This window comes from Rosa rugosa, chromosome 4 (genome assembly GCF_958449725.1).
Source record: "Rosa rugosa chromosome 4, drRosRugo1.1, whole genome shotgun sequence".
Taxonomy (NCBI): Eukaryota; Viridiplantae; Streptophyta; class Magnoliopsida; order Rosales; family Rosaceae; genus Rosa; species Rosa rugosa.
In genome coordinates this window covers 43926849-43944664 of record NC_084823.1, presented here as the reverse complement: position 1 = coordinate 43944664, position 17816 = coordinate 43926849, and the positions used below count along the sequence as shown (strand labels likewise).

General features: G+C 37.7%; 2 protein-coding genes across 8 annotated transcripts; one reads left to right on the top strand and one right to left on the bottom strand.

The window, feature by feature from the left end:
- Positions 1-3570: 3570 nt before the first annotated feature.
- Positions 3571-4728, top strand: LOC133742269 (uncharacterized). Its single transcript, XM_062169941.1, has one exon. The coding sequence runs from the start codon at positions 3816-3818 to the stop codon at positions 4464-4466; it is 651 nt and encodes a 216-aa protein (XP_062025925.1). The 5' UTR covers positions 3571-3815; the 3' UTR covers positions 4467-4728.
- On the bottom strand, positions 4720-17816 carry LOC133742267 (protein unc-13 homolog). 7 transcript variants are annotated; one of them, XR_009862460.1, is made up of 27 exons: positions 17506-17813; positions 17336-17400; positions 16749-16986; positions 16422-16488; positions 16111-16261; positions 15819-15986; positions 15014-15112; positions 14704-14910; positions 14510-14611; positions 13915-14145; positions 13550-13630; positions 13173-13256; positions 12875-13060; positions 12640-12780; positions 11909-12001; positions 11098-11169; positions 10611-10728; positions 9740-9912; positions 9080-9164; positions 8555-8677; positions 7864-7970; positions 7682-7759; positions 7510-7605; positions 7187-7282; positions 6927-7110; positions 5930-6338; positions 4720-5413 (listed from the first exon to the last, which is right to left on the bottom strand). XR_009862460.1 is itself a non-coding variant. In XM_062169938.1 (26 exons), the coding sequence occupies exons 1-26, from the start codon at positions 17657-17659 to the stop codon at positions 6148-6150; spliced, it is 3390 nt and encodes a 1129-aa protein (XP_062025922.1). In that variant the 5' UTR covers positions 17660-17813; the 3' UTR covers positions 5872-6147. The 7 variants fall into 7 exon arrangements, 3 of the variants coding, with proteins under 3 accessions (XP_062025922.1, XP_062025923.1, XP_062025924.1); XR_009862461.1 differs by having other exon boundaries at positions 6066-6338; XM_062169938.1 differs by lacking the exon at positions 4720-5413 and having other exon boundaries at positions 5872-6338.

Here is a 17816-nt window from a genome sequence, read left to right as displayed (position 1 = left end):
CGTAAGCACCCAGAAATCTTCTCTGGGCACCCACGACCCCTGCTTTCTTCTCCGGTCGTCACTACATTAAAAGGGCAACTTCCTCTCATCCATGATGGAATCGATCTGTGCAGCTCCTAATTATTCTCTCTACACCCAGATTGGTCACCTGCGATGCTGGACCAGCTGGCGGACCAAATGTCCAAGGCGGCAGACGAGGTCAGCTCGTCGAAGCAATCCTCAAGTGACCAATCCTCAATCGCTTCGTTTTCTTTTTTAGTTCACAACCAAAAAATCCCAGTCCTCTCTTCAGCCTTTGAGCTCCTCCGAGCTCAGCGCTTCCCCCACTTTGCAACTATAAGCAGCGCCAAGGCCATCAGCCTCGAGGAGATCAAAAATGAGTCCGTCGATCTGGTATACAACACTCTCTCTTTCTTTCTCTTTCTCTCTGACTCTGCTGCATGCGTTTGGTTTGCTCAGAAGAAAACGAAACCAAACGCCGTGAGAATTTTGGAGTTGACGCGTGGGCGACACAGGAGCTCGATTCGGAGTCGAGGAGTTGGGGGAGAGATCGGAAATCTTCGACCGGAGCTTGGAGAATGCAATGGTCAGGTCGATGGAGATGATCTGGGTCTCGCCGCCGACGTAGCGGAGCTTCCCAGACGGTGGCCGGGGGTGGAATGCGATGTTGGAGCTGCAGACGAGCTTGAGCTTCTTAGGTTGGGTGTGGTCGGTAGTGGGCTGGGTGTGGTTGGTAATGAGCTTCCGATTTGGATTTGGGAAGAATGAAATTTTGTAGAAGAATGAAATTTTGATTTGGGAAGAGATCTATATATTTAGTTTTGATTTTCATGTTGGATTTATATGCATCTTGATTTGAATTTTGTTCAGATTTGGTTTTTCTGCATCTTACTTGAATCTAGAGGACTCATCTCAACCAAATTAGGTTAAATTTTCTGGGTTTGCTGTGAGCATGATCTTTGGCCGCGAGGGAGGACACTGATGAGAGGTTGAAGAATGAACCCATACCCAACACCCCTCTTGTTTATCAGTCTCTCTTCATCTTCTCCGGCCATGTTGATTGGTGGAGGAAGTGAGGAGCCATAACCAAGAGCTGAGAAGAAGAAGAAGAGCTCTGAGAGGGGAGGGAGATTGAAGGGATAGCTTGGGAATTTTGCATGTGGGAAGGTCCCACAAATCTGACACATCAGACGGCGTCCGGACACGTCAGCACCTAAACAGAGGAAATTGACGGAATTGTGAGAAATGGATCGAATTTATGAAATTGGAGAGTGTGAGGACTTTTCTGATTAAATTAGAAGTGCAGGGACTGAACTGACGAACCCTTGAAAGTACAGGGTAGTAAACAGAATTTTTTCCTTAACTTAATATAACACGAACATAACAACACTATGTTTTTGCCAGGTCTATATTGAGTATATTCAAGTGAGACGACTCATACATCACCGACTAGATTTCCATGGTTTAGACTTTAGACTAGCATTTTTACTAGCCGCTATTCTGATAGTCCGTTGGCCCTACTTTCTTGTCATCTACCAAGAACGTTCAAGAGTTATAAACGTGAATATTTCATAGTGAATGGTTCTGGATCCGAATCTTCTTAGTTGTCAAGGAGTGCTTTCACTTTTCAACCTGCAGAAAGGTCATCACCATTCACTACTATCTCACAAGCACATAATGTGAACCTGTATATGCCGCAATTTCTGCAGCTGCGTCGAATCTAACTATACGTTACGGGGATGTAAAGTAAGTTGTAAAGACTATATGATCAAGAGCATGAAGTGAGTTGTAAACGTAAATGGATATTCTAAAATTGAACACTTAATAAGTGGAAAAACTACGACTTTACCTGATACATATGATTTGCCAAAGACGATCAAAGAGTACTTTGCACTCAACAAAACTAACTGAAATATCATTAATGAAGTTGGTCGACTTTCATGTGGTATTTTTCTACAATTTTTATATATACTTCCCTCTTCCCTGTGTTTACTATGTAATTGCGTGGCAAATCTTGCATGGAAAAATTCAATATGAATTGAATTGGTAGTGAACTAAGCCTCTAGAGACTTGACAAACTGAAACGAAAATGTTTCTGGCAAAACGATCGACTTCCACATCCAACGGGCATGCAACTTCGTCGGATCTTCTCTACTAGACTACTACTGAACCCGTATTAAACTGCAGCATCCACTAATAGCATCTTGAACAATCTGTGGAAACTCTCCCTTATGGATACAAAAAGATAGTCGAATTGGAAACTTTTCGATGAAAAAAATGTCCTGAATGATTTTCCTAACAATATATGGGTGGTCGGCAAAACTCTGCCTTAACCACAAATCGCTGGTTTGGTAGGCGCCGCTATTCTAGAGAATCACTTTGGCCTTACTTTCTTGTCATTTATAAACTGGAAATTAAACGTGAAGTGTATGAATGTGGATCCGAATCCTATAGCTTCTAGTTAGTCAAGGAGTGCTTTCACTTTTGATCCTGCAGAAAGGTCAGCAGTATTTACAATCTGTCAAGCACATAATGTGAACCCATATATATGCCGAATTTTCTGCGGCTGGGACCAATCTACCTATTTGCTACCATGATTAAAAAGTAATTAATTAAGCAGTAAAGACCTACAATCTATGATCAATGAGCATGGAGCGTGTTGTAAACTTGATTTCACGTGCTAAATTTAAACCTTTATGATGAGATATAGAAAATTAAAAATTTACTTGATACGCATAATTTGCTGAAGATTCCACGTACTACTTGATCTTGCTACCTTACTGAAGACTTTGTAGTCAACAAAACTAATGGAAACACCGACGAAATTGGTCGACTTGGATGTCTTGATTAATTTTCTACAAGTTGTATGGTTGTATACACTATACTTCCCACTTCCCCGTGTCCACTATGTAATTGCTTCGCAAACTTTCAAGGAAAAATTCATGCAGACCGCAGACGGCAGTGACAGAATAAATCAAATCTGTAGAAAACTGGACAAACTGAAAGAAAAATGCTTATGGCAAAACGACTTCCACATCCGCCTGTATGCTGCCGGACAACTTCCTTGGAAGTTTAAGAAAGAAAAAATGAAAGCAAAGAACATAGAAAATTATTCACGATTCATATAGATATAACTATAGGGGCCGGGTCACCCACTTTGGCCACATGGGGCACGTTATCCACTTGCATTGTGCAGCACTTGACACAATTTCGACCCCACCTGAATAGATACAAGAGTTTTGAGCACTAATATAAATTCAAGGATGTCTGAATTTAATTAAATTTTTCTAACATTTCATCGAACACATTTTATGGATGACAGCAAAGTAATTGTGCACAGTTTTGTGTTAGAAAAAATCTGAAACGTCTTGTTTCTGTGAAAGTTGGAAACTGAAATTTCAAATTTTGAACAAGCAACATATATGTATTTTAGTCATCGTACTGTTCGTAAATTATATCTATCTCTGTCTTAGTATGCACCGATAAACGTCAAAAGTGATAGTGACATTGACTGTGAGTGTGAGTGTGAGTGAGCTGTGACATTATATATGTACAGCAAGGAAACAAGCAGAAAAAACGTCCTCTACTTAAGCTGACTTAGTAAGAGGGCAAAGAGAATTGCGAAAGAGTCACACATAGCTGCTATTCCAGGCTTAAATTTCCATATCCTTTCTCATTCTAAATTCCACAAAAACGAAGCTCCCTAGAAAATTGTCTCTTAAATTAACTTCCCCATCTGTCTCAAATTGGCTGCTGCTTATATAAATATACATGTTTATCACCCCAACTCCAGCTTCATAAATTAATCCAATGCCATGAAGCACAGCAACCAACCAGTAATGGAGATCACAGTGATATCAGCTCAAGGCCTCAAGAACTCTTCTCACTTTTCCCAGAAGATTAGACCCTTTATCACCCTCACCACTACTCCACCAGCTGCCACAACATGCCGGTCCTCCGGCGACGAGAAGTGCCACGTGTACAAAACGAGGGTGGATGATGAAGGTGGGATCAACCCAACATGGGGTGACAAGTTCTTGGTTCCTCTGGATGCTAGTTTCTTCAGCAACAGGTATTCTTGCATATATCTCCAGCTTTACACTAAGCGGCTCATAATGGGCCGGGCTCAGCTGGGCTGGTGTCAAATCCCGGCCTATGATATTGTCGGGTTCCCGGCGACGGGCTCGGTGCGGTGCCTGAGTTACCGGCTACGGGCTAGGGACGGTACGAGGACTCATGGGGTTGTGAACGTGGCTATCAAGTTGGAGAATTTGGCGCCGGTGAGCAATCAGAGGGTGGTGTCAGTAAACTCTATCTCATCGACATTTGACACGTGTGGCACGGTTATTGGTACCCCGGTGGCACAGCTATCACCTTTGGCGGGTGAGTGCTCCGTTACGTGTCAGGGGCAGATAAGTCACTTTGGTTTTGGTTGTAGAGAGGGAAATAGATGGAGCCATGTGTGAAGGGCATTTGGCTCAACCTTCTCTTTGCGATTGAGATGTGTTTGCGCATAGCACCGAACTTTCAATGAACCTAAAGGTTGGGTTTGGTTTGGGGAATGGAAGATAAAGATCATTTTCCAATCACAAATTTGAGTTCACATATCATCAGTATGCAAAACTCCAAGATCTGTCACCTCTAGCGCATCATATCAACGTGAAATACCCGCTGGATGTTGCAACAGGTGCAAGAATTTGATATTTAAGAAGATTCGAGTTTTATAAATGTTTTTTTTTTTTTTTTTTTTTTTTTTTTTTGGTTCTAGTTTATAATAAATCATCACAAAAGTCAATGAAAAATTACCATCTTACGATACTAGCTCAAACGGGATTCCAAATCTCGCATATTTAATTCCCTCATTCCCGAATATCTCAATAAAATGGTTGAGATAAGAGCGGGTCCGGCGCAGACACATACTCGCCGCACCAAACGACTTGACTCTTGACTCTTCAGAAAGTGAAAGGCTAAATGTCAATAATTTGGCATTTCTAAATCTTGTTTTGGTGGATAAAGAGTACACATCTAATGCTTAACGTAAGGAAAATGTAACAATCGTAAAGTTCGAGTCATATCTAGTGAAGGTACACCTTGTCGTTTGAGAAGTTGTAAATTGTAATTTGTTGTCAAAATCTTGCCAAATAAAGTAAAGCACATCAATCCAATAATCATGTATAACTGTTAAATTCCGTGTATTCACCACTAATGAATCACCAAACTTTCCACATTCCTTTTGGAATGAATCATCTTTCCACATTGAAAGAGTGTAAATTCAAGTAACTCCAAGCTCAGTGATTTGTGGACGCACCCTTTTCCCATAATCATAGCAAATCCCAAATCCCATTATTTGTGTGAAGTTTCCTTTGATTAGGTCGGCCATCTATTTCACACCAATCCAAGGGCCCATATTTGCCTGTCACATATATTCAAGATCACGAGTGCTGTTAGCAACAAGGATATAGATCGCTATACTGTCGGGACTCTGTTAATAGCAGAGAAGATTTTCGAGCATAAGAATACAATGATTGAAGGTATTCCACCAGGTGGCACAAAAAACAGGTGACATTGAGTCATTTGACATAGTCCTATTGCATATATGTTATAACAGGCCTATCTAACAGCCGTCCTTCCTATGATGACCACTTATTCCCAAAAAAGCTTTGTCTACACCTGTCATATGCAACAGTTTGCTCTCACCTTTTTCCTTAAGCATATACCAATACATGTTGAATCGAAAAGTTTGTGAAACAACTACTAAAATTATACATAAAGTATGACGCCAATAGATGATTAATCTAATTTTTCCTGTGATCTACAATAGATGATGTATGCTAATGTTTATCGTAATTGTGAGCGGTGCAAAATGTTGAAGTTGGTAGGAAAGGAAATAATATTGAAGATATCTAAAATCGAATCAAAGTATTCTAACCAGTTTTGGGACTACAGGACAACTAACGCTCCAACTGATAATCTTTTGGTATCTGTTCTTTTGGTCCTTCTGTAGCGGTAGTAGTTTTTGATACACCTATACAAATATAGGAACAAAAGTCTTGGCCTCATTTTACCTGTTATGGAGAGCCTACCCTGTGCACTCTAGGAATCTAAATGAGAATGCAAGGTGCCTTACAGCACATTGTCTCGTCTGCACTACCACGCCACATTCCTGAATTCAGATGTTGCTTCTTGAAGTTTCTTCTTAAATGAGGTAAAGGTACTATGCGTATTATTCCAACGAAATGATGTGCTTCGCTTTGCTAGATCTGACATGCTTCGCTTTGATAGATCTGATCTGAGAGGTGATTGGGAAGTTGGATCTGTTGATGGAGTGTCTTCATATTCTGCAATTGAAAGAAAAAAGAACACGAAACAAATACCAAATTACTGAAAGTCCTTAAGTTTATGGTGATCGAATGTTGTAGCCTTGTAGGCAGACCAAATAGCATAGCCATAAATACAACAGCAGCATAAATGATCAAATGCTACTCCCTTTCCTACCAGCTTTCTCAGAACTAGTATACAGCTACCCTTTATTCTCAAATCAGAAAATTGAGAAAAATTTCAAATAGCGATTCAATCAAACAGTTTCAGAGCAAACTTCCCACAAAGGTTTTCCATGACTAAATGCAACACAGTTTATCATTCCTAAAGTAATTGTCAATTCTTTAGCGACATATTGGTTGCTGAAGGAAAGACAAGATCTAAAAGGACGCACTTCCTCCTACACACAATCTTATTGAAAAGTGGCTTGGGTTGTCTTTACGATGCAGAAACAACCACAAGTACAAAAAAACCCACATTGAAACTAGCTCTGAGTTCCAGGACAACATTAAGCAAACCTCCATTACCAGTTATCTATAAATCATAAGATCATTACCCAACCCAATAACAAAACTATATCATATCACATAGGTAGAGAGGAAAATTACCTGAAGACATGGGGAGCTGATATTGCCTTTTCAAGAATTTAGAGGCTTCTCTATCTTTTTTGTGGCACAACACCCGCACAAAAGTGTGGGCATTATTTAATCGCATATAGTTATGATCATGTGAATCTAGCCCCAATGATATTTGTTCACTTGCAGCCATCAGCTTTTGGATGATAGTTTCAGTCTACAAAAACAGTAGTGTCATATAGCCAGTTTCAGCCATTAAGAGGTTACGCAATTCTGATTAGAAGAGGCCAAACCTGCAGTGAATACAAGTTCAGTATTTCCTCAGGAAACTTTGCTTCTTGCTCCACTACTGATCGGGGAAGGCCTTCACCATCAGCTACAAAAAATTCCTGTGAAGTTGAGCAGTATAGCTCCATCAATTTATATATATTGATCAGATGTAACAACTAACGAGAACTATGAGCTTAACCCAACACAAAGGTACTTGTCTGTTATAGATACTTGTTTATTTGCTCAAGTTCATGGATGCACGTGGATGAGTATGTTAGCATTTTCAAAGTAACTACAACAATTAAGAGTCATTGGTGTCAACAATAGTTGGGAGAGACTACCATACCTTTAATGCAGAAAGGTCATCCTCTATTAGTACAATATCTGAATCACAAAATGCACGGGAAGGCCCACCATCAAGCAAAACCCACGCAAAGCCTTCCTAAACCACATAAGATGAAAGATTAATTCTAGCATGTATGGAAAACAAAAGATTAGTTTCCAACAATGAGGCATACCAGTGATGCTCGACAGATGCTTAAAACCACAGCGTCTCTAAGAGAATCATCAATATAACTGCATACATGGCCAAGGACCTACAACAACGTCTCTAAGATGAATAGAATCCACTTGAAAATATATGATAGAAACCACAAACGTACAGTATCAATGCGTATCAATGATACAGAGAGAGACTTACAGTATCAATGCGTGTGAGAACACCATCCAAACGAGAAGCTTCAACGCTTCCACAATATAAACAAAAGAGGAATGCATGTCTGAGATCCCAGAACACAGCTTTTGCACCTTGAAATTTAATTTAACAAGAATAATTCAGCCAAACTATTTTCATCAAAATGGACTCCACAGTTAAATCCTTTTGTTCTTTTTTTTAAGAAAAGTTTAAACTAGATTTAGAAATTTCAGAGCTCTATCACAACATAATGACTACCATAAAATAGAGAACAATATTTGGACCACCATCAAGTATGACCACTTCCCTTAATGGGTGGCACATCATACACCAAAAGCCTATAATCACATTTCACATGACACTGGCATGAAGGTCTATTGCTAGATGTGTTCAGTAAAGCCACAACAATTAATAACTTCAATATAATCATATTATCCAAAACAGGAATAGTACATTTTCATCAGTAAAACTATAGAACCAGCCTGTAGATAAAGCTTCATGGTGAAGTCTAACACATGGATCAGAAGAAAAAAGGTTGCATATGCGAGGACCTGACTGATATAATTGTGTAGGACAAATCTATACATGTTTATCAAAGAATAGCAATAGTACGGATGCATATGTACACAAATTATCTATCATTTTATGAGAAGTCCCATTGATGAGTTGAAGATAATGCACAGGTGAATCTGCTCACCAGTAAAGTCACAAATTTTACTGATGGCATTTGCTGCATTATCCCTGATGATGTCAAAGGTGGTGCAGAAGAGCTCATCAATTTGTTCATTGCATGTTGAAGTTCCCAAACGCTGTTCTCTGGCTGATCAAACAAAAATGGATATAAGCATGTGAAAATGAACCAATTCAGTTATGCTATCCTAAGGGAAGTTGTCACTTAACTCTAATTTTCTTCAAGTAAATTTCCATTTAAAGGAAAAAAAATTTGTTACTGCACTAACTGTTTCTAATGATATTCCATGTAATTATAACTTCCACGACCTCATAATCTATTACATAAGCATAGCCAAAGCTTGTCCACAATAATTTCAATTACATCCTTGCAAAGCCAAATAATAACTGAAGAGGTCAAGCAACTGTCAAGTATTTATTTGGACTTTGGATCAAGGCCACCCTAATGTTCATTGTCCCTAGCCGACAACTTAAGACAAACTGACAGGCAAGACATCTCTTAGTACCAATATTCTGTAACAATGTTACTGACCACATGTTTTATCAATTGATTGTCTGATGAGAGCCCAAGATTTTCTGATACCATCTTCTAGTATGTCAATTTGTTTCTGAATATACTGCAAGAAGAAACTATATCAGTATACTATACTCGTCTCTAAAGTAAATAATAAACATAGCACCATCAAAAAGAAGAGAATACAATGAGCAGAATTTCCATAAACGGCGACGAACTTAAGCTGTCATAAAAAAGTTCAGGCTGTCAAAAGGCAGAACTGAGGATACGCGAATTGATGATCATATTGAATACATTGACTTAAACTTCGTACATTAAATATCTCACCGGTATGTAAATTATTTTTTTCAGAAGATAATATGATGGTACACAAGGCAAAATATGACATTGACCACCAGCTCTAAGTTCCTTCTTTGTTTCAGTTCTGACTTCTGACCAAATCAGAAAAAAGATAAATAACAATGCTGTTTCATCAAAGTGCCCTTAAGAATACAGTACACATTTCTGATCTTCCTCTTTCCCTAACTATCAAACTCTATAATTTATTTATATGAATGGTGAAATACGTACATGATCTATTTGAAACTGCAAGCATTAGAGGACAAGATATACTTGCTCTTGCAAAATCACTTGCGACAAAAATAAATTGGGCATCAATAAATCATTATCTACACTTACTTTCAACGTGTTCATTCGGACACAGAGTTTGGGTATTGTCAAAGTATTCAACTTGTCATACACATTGTCATCCAAAGGCATACACTCAAGAAACTTCTTTTTCAGCACCGGAATAGTCGTCTCCTTGTAGCGAGTCAATGGAGGAGCTGATGGATATAAGTAATTTTTCTCAACTGCATAGAGAGGCATTACGATTGATAGTGAAGTGCATTTCCTATAAATGACTTACGATAATGAAAGAGATTATCAGAAAATGTATAGATGCCTTTCTGAAATAGACAGCCAATCCCAAGAAAGTAAAGTAGAAAGTCTTTCTTTTTCCCACTCCTAGATTGAGCAAAGGATGTAAAAAACCTCATGCAAATCAATATTTTTATTAACATATAACATTATATCTGAAAATTGAAAAATATTAAAATTGAAGCCACTTGGTATCTTTAGCCGTAAGTTTCCAATTTTGTAAAAGGTCTCAAGCAAATCCCCGAAAATAGTTGTCTAAAGGCATTCTTTAAGCCTCTTTCTTTTTGCTTGATCATACAAAAGAATTGTTTTATGAGAGTTCAGGCTGCAAAACTCTGACCATAGATAAAAAGCTCTATTTTTTTTTATAAAAAAAATTAATGTCCATATATGCTTATGCTTTAAATCTATTAGATCACAGGGAACCAAAGGATAAAGCTATCAGGATGATTCACAGATTCAGTAGCATCTAGGCTTTCACACATTGACCCAACCCCAAAAGAAAAAAAGTTAAAATACTAAAATAAATTCCACACTGAAGTCATGTTCAGTTGTATCAAGTGAAATTCAAGCAGATAAAGTAATCAATTAATCCCTGAAAAGTATACTAGCAGGGTAATATGTATGATACCTATCTGGTCGAGCAATTTCAGCAAATAGGCATCCAAGGTATGAAAGACAACAGATAACAGAGCTTGCAAATGAGTGATATCCATAGGGAGACGGAAACCAAATAATTGATCCACAGTCTGCAAGAAATTTAAACAAAAACCAAGCTGTTCTAAGATATATATTCAGAGAAACAACAAGTACAACAGTAGTCCTCATATAAACTTTTACAAGACAATTAATACTGAGGTGTAAGCATTCTTCGTTGCTTTGTCATGACTAATCTTTTTGTACTGGATTACCATATAATAAAGACAATATAATGCTCATCATACAGCTCAGGGGTGATTTCTAAGCGAAAGGAGAAAGATAGAAATGCAGATTAACTTCCATCTATTCGTCTGTCATAAGGTGAATCTCTATCACACTTATAAAACAAACATTCCAAATAAGAGATAAAATTCTCAATTCCACCATATGTGCACTCATGTTTCAGCTATAATTCATACCTCCTCTATAATTCTAAACACTTCAACTATCGATGTTGCCTGTCTTTGCTGAGATGACAAAGGCTCCCACTTCTGCAGATTCCACAAAAGTAAAAAGATACAGTACTCAGCAAATATTGAAGGGAGGACATCCTCTTACCAAAGCATATCTAAACAAAAATTTATTAACTGATTGCTCAATAGTTAAAAGAGGACCACACCTATATCCATGATCAATCTTGTCTAGGACTGAAAAGATGAAAAGATATAACAACTACCAAAAACACAAAACTGGGAAAGGCATCATTCATTCATTCTTGTGCCAAAGTCATGACTTAATGAGTCGCTAACTCCAAAATCCAAACCAATTAGGAAGGTTGATGGTACACCTCATGGATAACAATAAAACAGGCTGAAAGCACTAAAAGTAAGAGAGAGCATATAAAAACAAAAAGCTCAAGCAATTGTTTCTTTATTATTTTCTATTTCTCACATGAACAAGCACAGACTAAATGCCATGCTGTATGTCTTATAAGTTGATCAGCAGGAGTAACAATCAAAGTGATGATGTTGTTGTTAGACAAATGCTTTTGTACAATCAACCAAGCAGAACATTATTTAATTGAGTTTTACCCACTAGTTGCCTAGAATCACACTAGTCTGTTTAATATGCAACAGAATAATTGAATCCATAATCCCATGAATACACAATGCCACCAATCCCCCACAGTTATCTTTTTCTGTTACTCTAGTGCAATTGTTTAGTCAGTAAGGTAGGAAAGGATATAATTACACTTCTAAATAACACGATTCAAGTCCACTTAGAACCAACCTCAAGATCAAAAGCACGTCCAGTCCATTCCAAGATGCGTTCATGCTGAGCAATCACCCAATCAAGAATGATAGGTTTAGCAACTTCACCAATCTGCCCAAAAAAGAGAAGGCAAAGAGCTAATTCTTGACTTGTCATCTACAACAAATAAACTACACAACAAGATAGTATTTCTACACTACATTACAGAGAAAATTTGATTACAATTGACAAGCTCTAAATGCATGCATGGTGTAAATCTTTTCAAAACTGAAGTCTTCATTTGTGCAGTTGTTCATTATGTAGAACTCAACACCAAACTAAAAGCACAGCAGAAAATTTTATTTAATGCTGTCAAGCTCCTGAAATCCTTGAAATTGAACAATTCTCTCACAAGTAATGAGTATACAGAAGAAAAGACCTCCAATGTTTGTTAACCCCCAGAACAGAATGATCATGTTACCAGCAATAGAACAAGATCAAATGCAAGCAGAAAATAAATCACAAATAGATAAAAACAAGAGAGGTCTAATAAATGCAAGATAGTATTTTAGAATTAAAAAAATAAAGCATAGGCTACAGAATTGGAACTCATCAACTTTTAAGAGAACTCAGTGACATTTTAAGCTACTAATTTGATAATCAATTTCCTTACCAAACATTTGACATGAGATGCAATAAGAGAAACAAAAGCACAATATTCTAATTTGAAAGGCCATTAAAGAAATAAAGTACAGAAACTATAAACTAACCGGATAATGGTGCAGATCTTCACAATTTTCTCCATTACCAGTATTGTAAAGCTGAGTTACGACTTGATCCAACAAATCAGCAGCTGGAAGCACGGCTTTAACATCTTCAGAAAGAGATGACACTCCATCCAGAAAGGGTTTCTACATATTGATATAAGAAAATCAATAAAAGATCCACAAAATACCAGCTGTAAGGAGATTGGTTATTATTCAATGCTAAGGAGTAAAAACATACCAGCCTTTCCCAATAAATCTGGTGCAACATCATAGCTGCAATCATCCCAGAATTAGGGCACCATTTGCATAGTTCCGGGTAGAACACATTTAGTTCTCTCTCAGCAATCAACTTCAGTTCATTTGCAAGCACACCCAAAGGATGTTTCTTTTCCACTTCTGATAAGTGATCTATGTTACTTGCTACCTAACAGATAAACATATAAGCTTCATCTCAAACTGAAAAGAAAACTAAATTTACACCAAAAGAAAAAGGAGAACTGAGTTGAATAAAACTGATGATCAAAAACATGTCTCACCCGCCTGTATGCAGCTTCAATTGACCTTTTCACATATGACTCAAGTATTTTAGCAGCATCCGTATTGAGATTGAACCTCCTCAACTGCATGTATGAAAATCTTTGTCAGATGATTTTTTTTGTTTTTTTGTGTTGTGTGCATGCCAATCACACCCAGGACCTAGTAAATATTGAGTGCAAAGCAAAGCCACCAGGCCACAAAAGGATCGACAACTGAAATGCAACGACTGAGGTTGTGAAAAAGTAAAAAACCAAAGTCATAATATAGGGAAACCTTCCAACTGCTAACAGGAATAACCACCAATTGGAACCATAGTGGACCATGAAAGTACTATGATTAATCTAAAACACTAATTCTGGAGTGAAGCAAAAGTAACCTTCATATGACCACTATCACTGAAATTAAGAACGCCAACTGCTGACACTAAGCTCATCACCCTCTTTAAGTGACTGTGTTGCTGAAACACAAAAATTTCAACATTAGAAAGACAAAACGTGAAAATGCAAATACATTCTATAAGTTCATTAACGTCCAAAGATATGAGAAAAAGCAAAGCAAACCAAAATTCCTTAATAAGAAGTTACAGAATTTGGTCTATTGTCATTTCATTTTTCACTTAGGAACAACTAAAACTCATCAGGTAAACACCGCTGCGTGATCTAGAACGGTGACAATCACATAATTCAGAAAGAAAAAAAGAATAAGAACAGTGTAACAGAACTGTTAAAGAAGAGAAATAACCTGACTGAAATGCAGATGATAGTCTTGTAGTTTACTCTCACACCAAATGCTTAAAGAGTAGAAGACAGCATCAACCAAACTTAACTTTATCTCGACGGCGTTGCAGTGGATTGAACATAGCAAGCTATTCATATATAGCCTTACATTCTCATCATCAACTTTAGCTGATATAAGCTCCTGCAACTCCACCGTTGCATATTCTAATAGCAGAGCCTCATCTGTTCCAACAAACTATGCACAGAAGTTTTCCTTAGATAAACTGATTAAAGATAGTTCTAAGGATTGATACAGTGAAGGACACATACATTTGCAATATTTCATCCACTACTCCCAAGATTTAGAATAGCTTTGATGCCATCAGCATTTGATATATGGAATTGGGGACTATTGAGATAGATCTATTCAGCCGCAATATATATACTTGTTTTGATACTATGTTTTCAGCCAGTGCACTAAATATTGATATATTTCACAATTTAACAAAGAGTAAATCATTGCTATGATTTGATAGTGATTAAAGCATCAATAAAAAAGTTATAACTTACATCACCAATATATGATTCCTAAATATTCAGCATCAAATCATTGTGCATACCTGTTGGAAAAGGACCCACATATATATTGCATCATGCATTTTTTGAGTGATGCCTAAAGTAGACCATGTCAACTTCAAGAGCATCAGCAACTCATCAGCTTCCTAATAGAACAAAAACGCAGAAAAATGAATAGTGAAGCTATAAGTACACAAATAGAAATTGCTTAACTGACAATTAGAAAGGATATATGTACCTCTATCAGCTGGCTTTCATCAAGAACATCAAATACACCAAGAAGTAGTTTCTCATAAAGCCTAATATTCAAGTGATATGCAGAAGTCCAATAATAGGTCTCACTTTGGAGATCAAAGCGTCCTGGAAGAGATGACAGCGTTAAAGCTGCCTGTTTGATAACTGATATAACCTCTGCCTTTCCAGAAGAAGACATAAAGTCCCACTCCTGCCACATTTAGAAACGAAACAATTAAGAAAACAAAGGTAAGAATTTTTTGAAGTATTCATATTCACTGTTGCATAATACTATGAACTCACAAATGGCACACCTTTGCATTTCTAATCATAGCAAGAGAACGCTTAATAGTTAGATGATCATGCGCCACAAGATTAGGAGAAAAGCAGAGAAGTTCTTCTAAGATACTTGCCTACAAAAGAGTTGCAAAGCATTCTGTTAAGACTTAAGACAAAGCTTAAAATTATCCTGATATATAGGTAACTAGATAAGTGAAGCAACGCCCTTCACTACAGGAAAACGTGACTGAAGAATATACATGTTATGTCAATTATCAAATATCAAAACCACTCAATGACTTGTATTTTGGATTAAGTAATTGAGCAGCAGAAAAGCTTTTGACAGGACACAACATACATAATCCAGCTTTTACTATAACAACCCCTAAGGTTGCTATGACTGTGCAATATGACTGTATGACAATGCCAGACGGTGCTTGACATACAAACCAGTAAGACTAGGCCGGCTCTAAATTTTATGACCAAAAATAATAGGGCCAAAAAATGAGAAGGACGGCATGTTTACGCCAGGTTTGGCAATTTGTCAGCCCCACTGACAGGATTATTGCTTTGAGTACTAAAATTCAAGAAATCAGAAGCACAACTGAACAAAGATTATACCTGCGGAGCATGGTCGATACAAGGTAAAAAAAAATGACTTTCAAAGTTCAGATACACAGGTTATCCTTGCCTCAGTTAAAATGCAATGCAATTAATGACTTTGTGCATAACTACAGCATATGCATGGTAATTGATTGCAATAACAATTTAACAAGTTGTTCTGGCCTGTTCTGACATGGAAAGAAATTCAGTTTTAAGTAGTCCAAAGATGACCAATACCTGTCTATTCTTCCATTGCATATAAGACTTTTCATTTGAAAAATCAGACTTAAAAGTGAAATTCAAAAGCCCCAACACAATTTGAGGAATATCGATCTGCACCCGCGTTCTCCCTGGCGATAACATCATCATCTTCTGTCTAGTGCACTCATCCATTGCTTCAGAAATCTAGCAAGAAGAAATAATTGACTTCTGATAGGGAATACTATGTTTCTTTCTTTGATGTCTCACACTACGCATCAAGCACATAAAATTAGAGCTCAGCACTGAGGAGAAGACAATAATAGATTACCTGCATCTGCACACGGATGGTGCGGATCAGCCGTAAGTTTTTATCAAGAGGCTGCGACTGCACATTTGGTTTATCCTTTCTACTCTTTAATCCTGACAGCAATCTGGAAGGCCTATGTTTCCTTTGATCTTCAACTGAACAGATTACAATCCTGGTTTCATGAAAACAAGTATAAGATAATTAAAAAGCAAGAGATAGTAAGACCATATGAAATCAAGATGTTGAATCCCACAATTGAAAGATAGTAAATGTGTTCTATGAAAGTGGTTGCACCACACACACATGCATGGAAAGAGGGAAAAGAAATTTACCCAGATGTTGCCATAGATGCAAGCAATATTTCGTATGCTGACTCCCGCAAGTCATCATCAGATAATCCTTCAAAATTTCTGAAGCTACATTACAGTTTACTCAAAGTATGATATATCAAAGACCAGAGATTCATGATACAAGAACATACATCATTGACCAGATGACCATATATATTGTAAAACAAATAATTCCATCATTGGAAAGACGAGACTGACTGTCAATGGTATACCCTCTCATTTCGTACCATATTTCTTACAGATAATGACCATACCATATTGTCGGATTCATTATTTTATCATGAAAAACATATGCTAAGAAACTGATACCTGTTTTCAGACTAGGCAATCCCAATGAAACAATTTTAAAGTTTTCAATAGGCCTTGGACGTGTGCTGGGTGAGGCTCTATATTTAAAACCATGGTCGTCACCATTCCTTTCAATGTTCTCAACTTTCAACGAACCCGGCTTTCTAGATGGAACTGATGGAGGCGCACGCCTAGGAGGTGATCCAGAATCATCTGGAGCAGTATGTAGAAGAAAGGAATCCCCTAATTTCGAATGAGTCTGCCGAAAAGAAAAAAAAAAGTAAAGCATAATGTTTATAAATTCTAAACAGAAAAATAACGCGAAACCTGCTTTGAAATCACACAGTTTGGGACATAAGGATTTTAGAAGAAAAGTTCTACAGTTCTGGCTGAGTTTGCTTTCTTTCTTTATACTCACTCGCCTATATGGCTCTATGTTTGTAATCATTTCTCATCTTTGAAATAATTATCGAACCGAAACTTCAAAACCAGTTCAAACCATAACAAAATCACAATTTCACAACTCAAACACATTGAATTAAACCTTTCACAAAGAAAATGATGAAAAGAGAGCTAAGACAACAGAGAATACGACATGTCAATTTTACCATTGGAGGATACGAAGATTCATGGAAGTACGTCTTGGTGGCTTCAGATATATCCACCACCCCACCTAAACAAAATTCAAAATTCATAAAGCGGAAAATGTAATCAGCGACGAAGCACACGCCATTATTGAGCTCAATTTTGCAGAAACATGGAGGAGAAAACGACTTACCGGATTTGACGCGATTGATGACATAATCGGCGCTGAGAGTATCGAAATTGATGTGAGAAAGCGACGAGGAGGACGCCGAAGAAGACAAGAGAAACTCCAGAAGCTTGCGGCGATCGCGGCGGTAGCGGTGGAAGAGAGAGCGTTGCTCCTCCATCGCCGGCGTCAGCTAAACGGAGGAGAGAGAGAGAGAGAGAGAAATGAGGAGGAGGAGGAGGAGGAGGGAGCGCGAAAACGATCCAAAAAGCCCACCGAGTGTTTCGCTTTCGGCGGAAGGGCTTTTCTAATTTTTCTGTTATGGTTTTGCGCTTTTC